An 8,318-nucleotide genomic window follows, 5' to 3' on the forward strand; every position below is an offset into this window, starting at 1 on the left:
CAATTGACTCCTGAAGGATCATTCTCAATATGGGTATGAGTATCAACTTCATCAATTTACACCCCCAATGTTTTCAAATCTGACCAATTTAAAACCTTCCGTTAAGTTTACTGTTTGATTAGATGTTAAATGATGATGCATCTACTGTGAGACCTACAACTAACCCATCCCTAAAAAAATTTAAATTAATTAAAATTTCCTTATTTTTTAAATTAATTAAAAATTTAAAAACAAATACATAGAAATTAAAATTAACAACAATTAAAAATTAAAAACAAACAAACCCATCTCACTGCACTTCCCAACCCCACCAACAGCCCGACCTCTTCCTCTCTCCCATTTTCTCCTTCCCCACCTTCGCTCTCCCTCACACACAGAACATAAAACCCAGACGCACCAGCACACACCGAACATCAAACCCTTGATATTGTAGATAATAATAAAAAGTAGAAAAGGTTGACAAAAAGTTACCAACATAAAGATTCAGCAGCTACTCAAATTTTTACATAAAATTACAAGGTATTTCTCATTTTGTAACAAAGGACCTCTTCAATCGCATGGCCGGTAAAATAAAGGAGCAAATACTCCACCATCACCACCATCTCTCTCACTATCTCCGACCATGATTTTGTTATTATAGCCCGTCACAAAAATCCATACGGCCTTTCCATATCTGAAGCAAGAACTTGAGTGGAGTACACAGTATACTTAGGCTCCCACTTAGTTTAAGATTGCCCGCCACAGGTATCGTAAGAGAATAAGCGTACTGCATTTTGGTAAGTTACTTCAGCGAGTTCTTCTTTGGTCATCTCTACCAAAGATGCTACATAGATGAGTACCTGGAATAGGAGCCATTAAGCTTAAACAAACATTATAAACTAATAAACAATCATTGACATAAAGGATGTTACAATGTATACATGAACTCTCAACCCCGCAATAACTACATTTGGTCAACATTAAAAAATATATAAAATAATTCGGTTGAGGCCTCGAAGTGTCAATGTCAATTTAGACACTACTCCTTTCTATGCAGCCTAACCATAGGGTACAAGTATCAAAAGACACACTCGTCCAAGAGATTCACGTAAAAAGATTTAATCACAAAGGCATGTCTGAACCTTGCCCTTTTCTTTTTCTAACAAAATAAAAGAAATTATTAATTTTACATCTGAATGAACATTTGATTCATCTCTTTAGTATTCATTAATGAAATGTTAAGTGGCTTCTGCAATATATAATGAACTAAATGAAGGGTTACACATAGTTGGATCTATACATAATTACACTTATTAGATTATCACCATCACTTATCATGTTAGTTATCCACCATATATCATAACTAAAAACGATACAAGAACTGTGAGAATGTGAAGGTGAAAATATCCCGCATTAGAAACTAACAAACCCTGGAATGGCTTATAAGGAGTTGGGCTACTTCCCCATGGCCAATTTGTTTTGGGATGAAACCTTAACTTCCTTCATGGTATCATAGTGGACTTATAAGGAGTTGGGCTACTCTCCCATTGCCAATTGGTTTTGGGGTGGAACTGCAACTTCCTTCAAGAACAAGGTTTTGTGTGTGTGTGTGTGTGTGTGTGTGTGTGTAAAATTTTATAAAATTTATATATATAACAATTCATAAGTTTACTACTTTAACATGGGATGTTTTTCTAAGTTCTAAATAGTTTTGCTATATATTACATGCCAAATTTCCAATGAAATCACTTGAAATGAAAATGACACGAACATAATTGTATCTTTTACTATAAATGATTAGGTATAATTGTTTATTCTTACACATTATCTAAGCTCAGACAAATTGGTTTTAAATTTTGTCAATTTATTGGTCGTTAGATATGTCTATCATACAATGTAAAACCAAATGTGTCAAACAGTTGGTTTTAGATGTTTGTCAACAGACATTACAAATGAAAATATCTCATCCAAACTTACACATTCAAGTCTTCCCAGATTTTAGGGGATTAGTCATGAGGACATTCATTTAATTCAGTCTTCAAATCCTGAAATTCTGGAGCAGCTTTCCTTATTTGTTTAATGGGTAAATTACTCAAATGGTCCTCAAATTTGTACCTAATTTACGTTTTGGTCTATGAACTAAATTATTTGTTCAAATGGTCCACCAACTCTTTATTAATCGGCGCTTTGGTCTTACCGTTACATTTTCTGTTAAATTTAGTCATGTGAGCAGCACAAGCTACATTTATGGTGGTAAATAAGACTTTTGACTTATGTATCACCCCTTTATCACCAATGTATCACCTATGTATCATCACTTTATCACCTATTTGGGGAACATATAACGGTTATGGACGATTTTACCCTTACATTTGACGGCAACAATAACAAAATGTAACGGTAGGATCAATGGAGCGATTAATATACAATTGATGGACCATTTGAACGAATAATTTAGTTTAGGGACCAAAATGTAAATCAGGTATAAGTTTAAGGACCATTTGAGTAATTTACCCATTGTTTAATTTTCTGTTTTCATTGTTTTCGCTTCCGCTAAACTACCTAAATCTATAATTCACCCATATCCTACATCAAATTTGGTATCAAAGCCTAGTTTTCATTTTTCCTTGGGCTCGAAATTTTCAAATCTCTTCTGTTTGCATGTTGTATGTTGAGTGTACGCCTCCAACTGAGTCTAGTAAGACAGACCAGCCCGAGATGGTCTATGAACAGATTGTTCAATTGCTGGAAACTCTAACAGAGAAGGTGTCATATCAGATCACCGTCTTTGATGAGTATTTCAGAATCATTGAACGTCATCTTGACAAAATAGAAGCATCCAGTCGCCATTTTGTGGATAAATTTGACGTGGTCGATGTTTGTTCAAAGAACCTGGAATCTCAAGAACGTCAATCCACTGATGATTTGATAAGTGCTAAACAAGGAGAAAGTTTTCAAGACAAACCATGGAGAATCAAGCAAGGTGAGTTTAAGGAAGAAGTTTGTGCGCCTGAACTTCCAGCTAGCGATGAGGACTCTAAAATTGAATCTACTGAGATTGTTGAACCTATGATGACACTGGTAAGTTGCCCGTTGACCGAATCACGATTCAGCAAAGGAGAGAAAGGTGTAACTGATCAGTTGGAATTCCTACAACCCATTGATTCTAGCGGATTCAGAAGGCAGAAGATGAGTCTATATGTTTGCACACTAATTTCAGCTTTCCTGAATGTTACTACAATTTTAACTCACCCGAGTTGAGTTCTTCTCAGCTCAGGAAAATTGATGAGAACATCTTTGTCAAACCCATTAGGATTTACAAACAAAAGAGATGGAAGAGGAAATCATTTAATTCAATCTTCAAATCCTGCAATTCTGGAGCAGCTTTAGTAAATTCCTTTTCACTCTAGCCCCCCCCAAAAAAATATTTTCCAGAGATTGGAGAATTCTCGAAGCCCCTGGAGTGATTCCAGACCTATCCTTGTTCATTTAATTCTGTTTTCCAGTGTTTTCACTTCCACTAAACTACCTAAATCTATAATTTATCCATATCCTACATCGATTAGGGTTTAAACAGTGGCCGTAGAAACTACAATGACAACAACAATTAATATAATTTAAAACGACTAATGACCAAGATGTGTACTGTAAAACACTACCTTGTGAATATTTTCTGGGTGATTTAGTGCTTCTTTTGGAAATGTTGATACATCTCTTGCACCAGCAAATGGAGCTGAGGAAATTTCTATTGTCTGAAGCTCTTCAGGGAGGGAAGCTCCTTCAACCAGATGCGCAGAATCTAACTCAGACTTGGGTAATGCATCAGGTGCATCTGTCTCCAGTAAAATTCTTTCAGAAGGCACCTAGAAAGAACAAATTAAAAACAAAATTGGATCCAATAATGTCTAATGGTGTACATACACAAGAACCTAAATATGGAACTAACCATCTTCAGCATCCTCTTTGCCTTGTGTACTTTCATGGACATAAGAAATCCAGAGAAAGAAAAGTAAGCACCAAGATTAGCAAATTCAGGAACCATCTCAGCAGAACCTAGGTAAGAATGAAGAATGACGCCAGCAGGAAAAGGACCCAAAGATCTGACGAGATAATTATTCATCTTTAGAAAGCATTAAATAAAACAATATAATATGAGGCAATGATAGATAAGTAGTTTCGATAAACCTCAATTACACGCTATAATTAACATTAATAGAGAAGAAGGCAGCATCTACGCCATGGAAAAGCAAATTATGCCTTCTCCAAGGTTGTTCTGCATGAAAACATCTAACTGCAGAATCAACCTACGGGCCATGAAATAGCAATCATTATTCAGTAAGTCAAAGAACACAGAGCACAACATTTTTCTCATAAGTAAAGGCTCTATACGAAGGATTACAGAGATGAGCTGCCATGAAATCCAGTGGTTGCAATTGCAAGAAACCGCTTCAGGTGGGGTGCTGGCCGGATGGATGCATGAAAAAAACTTCTAAGTTTAAACATGAGAAATTGGAAAAACTCAGGCGATATAGTAACCGAGCAGCACCACAGTGAAAAGCCCACTTTCAATTTGGTTCCCATCGACAATAGCTTGTTCGGTTCATGGTTCTTATAATCATGCCCATGTACTAAAAACTCATAATCTTTACAAACTAAACAATTAACAAACATATAAAAACCCAAACTTAAATTAGATATACATATGTGTGTGCGTGTGTGTGTGTGCATACTTCATTATCTGAAGAAGGTCTCCAAAAGCACGAACACAGTGGATGGATGCTGGTCTTTTTAACTCTTTTGCAATTTCAAGTTGTTGCCTGAATACATTAACCTGCAGCAGAAACCTTACACATTAACAGGATTATGGAATCAATTGATGATAAATGGGATATAAAAAAACAATTCTAATCAGCCCATTAAGATACCAGGAGCATGTGCAAGCAGCTACATATCATGGCAATTCAAATTTTTACAGAAATAACAACACGGAGACTTGCTTGACTGAAAGATAAAAGGAAAAAGTAAAATAAAATTGCCTTCCATCCTCTTCTTTATTTTGTTGTCAAAAGAGTTAGTTACAGTCCCCAACATACATTCATTCTGCCTAATAAGACCTCTTCCAACTTTAACAAGGATACAAAGTGAGATCACGTGTACATACTCTTTGGTTCAGTTGAAATTAGGGAGTTTCACTAAAACACCCAAAATGGGGGTTGAAATTATAAAAAAACCCAAGCACTATTTAAACATATAAACACACCCAAAACCTATCATTACACACACTCAAAACTCATTTATAAACACACCAAAAAAGTTGACTTTGGGGTTGATTTTGGGTGTGTTTCTATGTTTAAATAGTGCTTGGGTTTTTTTATAAATACATGTCTAGGATTGGGTTTATTTATAAATTTGTATTGAAATTACCATAAACATTCCATTAACATCCCAACCATTGAGTCTAAAACGTAGTGCCCTTGTTCCAAGAAAGAACTGTGCAGAAAAATGCCCCAAGTTCATTCAACTGGGCAAAGAATATTGAAGAATACCAGAACCAACGAGCCAATAAAAGGTTGTGGCAAAATTTCTACATGAGAACATACGTCGGTTGTGTGCACGAAGACATGTTTGCCTTTCATGCATGTGATTATGTATGGCTGCACATGTATGATGCAAACAAAGAATGGTGCTAGCTGATATTTTCTCTTGGGTTAGGAGTCTAGGGCTAAAATAACTTTTAGATTGAGTTATTCATTTTAGAGTTACATGCATCTTTTTGTGCAAGGACATAACTGGAATTTAATAGATTTCCTGTGCAGAAATTCTCATCAATCCTAGTCAAAAAGGGCTAAGTTATATTAAATTATTAAATTAATTGTTTTCCTATCTTCTTTAGGATTTGGTTTAGTTTCTTGTTTTGTTTTTAATTTCATTTATCAATTAGGTTTTCTTAGTAAACTAGGAATAGGAATTCTACGCTGGTTTATTCTAATATAAATAGGCTATTAAGAGACTCTTGTATTCAGTTTTCAATCAATATAATTTCGGACTTTAGTCAAAGAGTTTTGGAATTTAGCCCTAGAAATCAAAATTCTTCGTTCCAACTTCAATTCTACAGCTTTATCCTTCTATTCTCTCTGTACTTTGGGTTGTTTGGGTTGCTGGACAGCCGCTGCCCTGCATCATGAAATCTCTCTCTCTCTCTCTCTCTCTCTGATGTAGTACAGCCCATAGGTATTAGATTAAGCACTCAAATAATAGAACATAGAAGAATATAAGGGATCGAGGAGATGAAAATATAGATCGAAACAACGAAAGAAAGGGCAGAACAGTAGAACAAGAAGAATATTGGAGGTCGAGGAGACAAAAATATAGATCGAAGGGACGAAAGAAAAGACCGAAATCAGAGAACCGAGAAGGAAGGACAGAAATCACATAGTTTTAAGAGAAGTTTTACTCTATCCAAATCTGCATTTAAAATCTAGATATAATAGGATAAAAATCCCTTGCTTAAACAGAAATCCTAACCCAAATAAAAAAGGAAACTTAAAATTAGAAATCTGGAAATCTGGAAAAGTTGAAATCCTACTAGAATTTAGAAAACTAGAGAATCTAGGAAACTAACAAATACATTAGGAAACTAATAAATTTAGGTCCTACGCGTACTGCATCACTCTCTCTCTCTCTCTCTCTCTCTCTCTCTCTCTCTCTCTCTCGCATCCACCAAGTTCTCTCTTTTTTCATCTCTTTAAGACTCTAGTGCTCTTTTCTCCAGATGCTTGCATGGAATAAGCTTCCAGTAAGACTCTTATGAGATATAATTTGAGAAATAATGTCCTCTAGATAAAATAAAACACAAGGTTATCTTAAAATGAAGTTTTTGATTATCATGAAAACTTTCAATCACAAATCTGGGTTCCCCACCAATAACAACAAGAGGAAGCAATAGATGATAAGAACAAGAGATGACCAACTTATATGAATATTTAGGAAAAATGAGTTGGAATGATAAGAACCTGATCTGTGAAATCAACCTTCTTCCCTTGTGAACCTTTGTCCAAGCCAATCTGAAAGGTTTACATGACTATGAGAACTTAGAATTTAGAGGTGCCTTTAATCATGTGTATAGAGGCTTTGGAACCTATAAATTTCATACTTGCAAAGAATAGGATTATTCCAGTAGGAACTTCATGTGAGCTAAACAATTGATGTGGCTGACTCATAAAGAACCAGAAATCAGAGAAAGAGATAGCAGTGGTGATATAAGGATGACACATCCAAAGCTTTGCTCATAAATGTTCTTAAAGATAGCAAGGAAAGCCCCTCAAATGGGTAAAGCAGAAGTTCAACCCCAAGAGCCAAGTAACAGACAAAACGTTTGTCTTAGTTTGGGTAGGAAGAACTCATATAATGAGAGCAAGGGCATTTGATGGAAATTAATTATTTCATTTAGAAGGAAGGGAGTAAACTGACCTTAGAGCTACTCCAATCCTTCCTAATCAGGGAAAATGACATGTAATCGTGCTCCCACCCATCCCTAAGCCTTTCCCAAATTTGAGAATTCCCTGAACTTTTCACCCATCAAGTTATGTTTGGGGTTCCTCAAATCATATCAAGTTAGATTTTGAAGGGAAAATATGGAGGGAAATGATTGGAGATGGTCTAAGGAATTATCAACACAGAGCTCCTCACTTGAAGTCATTGATTAAAACCCGAATCGTACATTTGCATACAGGAAAACAGAAGATATAAACATAAAGTAAAAAAAGTTTATTTAAGCCAATGGACCGCAGCTACCAACCTCTCCAACTGCAGCAGAGGGAGTAGCCTCGAAGAATTGTTTTAAAGTGTTGAGCCAATTGGGTGTCCTCTCTGCAACATACCTAGTGACATACAATACAAGAGAAGAAAGGGTTGGAGAAAATACAATCGAAAACTTCAATCTCGACCTAGAGAGAGATTTACCAGGGATGGAGACCGAAGCAGGGAATTACGCAAGGATAGGACTCACTAATCTGCTTGACCAAATGCCAATCTTTCTGAATGGAATTATTAAAATGACGATGTTGAAGAAGATTGAGCAGCCATAGGCATTACAATAAGGAGAGAGAAAATGTATGATATGGAAAGCGGTACCTCAGAGACTCCATTAACAGCAAAACGAACAACGCCAGAATCAACGGCTGCTGCAATCAATTGGGGTGCCTTGTCAAAGATTCTTGGGTCTTGCAAGTGACAGTGTGCGTCAAACAATTTCATCGTCTGCCCCCGGCCTGCCTGCTCTGCTCTGCTCTGCTGTTCAACCACGCTATGCAAATTGCAAGTGTTTAATGGCCATACCC

General features: G+C 36.1%; 1 protein-coding gene across 2 annotated transcripts; it reads right to left on the minus strand.

Annotated features, from left to right (window-relative positions):
* Positions 1–408: 408 nt before the first annotated feature.
* Positions 409–8,318, minus strand: LOC103330407 (TatD related DNase). 2 transcript variants are annotated; one of them, XM_008232982.3, is made up of 8 exons: positions 8,113–8,318; positions 7,942–8,015; positions 7,778–7,859; positions 6,993–7,043; positions 4,710–4,810; positions 3,926–4,079; positions 3,639–3,842; positions 409–839 (listed from the first exon to the last, which is right to left on the minus strand). In XM_008232982.3, the coding sequence occupies exons 1-8, from the start codon at positions 8,233–8,235 to the stop codon at positions 726–728; spliced, it is 903 nt and encodes a 300-aa protein (XP_008231204.2). In that variant the 5' UTR covers positions 8,236–8,318; the 3' UTR covers positions 409–725. The 2 variants fall into 2 exon arrangements, with proteins under 2 accessions (XP_008231204.2, XP_016648833.2); XM_016793347.2 differs by lacking the exon at positions 6,993–7,043.

The sequence above is a fragment of the Prunus mume genome, linkage group LG4 (assembly GCF_029339155.1).
Source record: "Prunus mume cultivar Tortuosa linkage group LG4, ASM2933915v1, whole genome shotgun sequence".
Lineage (NCBI taxonomy): Eukaryota > Viridiplantae > Streptophyta > Magnoliopsida > Rosales > Rosaceae > Prunus > Prunus mume.

Coding starts and splice junctions, on each gene's coding strand:
- LOC103330407 (XM_008232982.3), bottom strand. CDS start 8,235: ATGAAATTGTTTGACGCACACTGTCACTTGCAAGACCCAAGAATCTTT. Junction 4,811..6,992: donor AGGTTGATTTCACAGATCAG/GTTCTTATCATT, acceptor TTTCTGCTGCAG/GTTAATGTATTCAGGCAACA. Junction 3,843..3,925: donor CAAAGAGGATGCTGAAGATG/GTTAGTTCCATA, acceptor TGTTCTTTCTAG/GTGCCTTCTGAAAGAATTTT.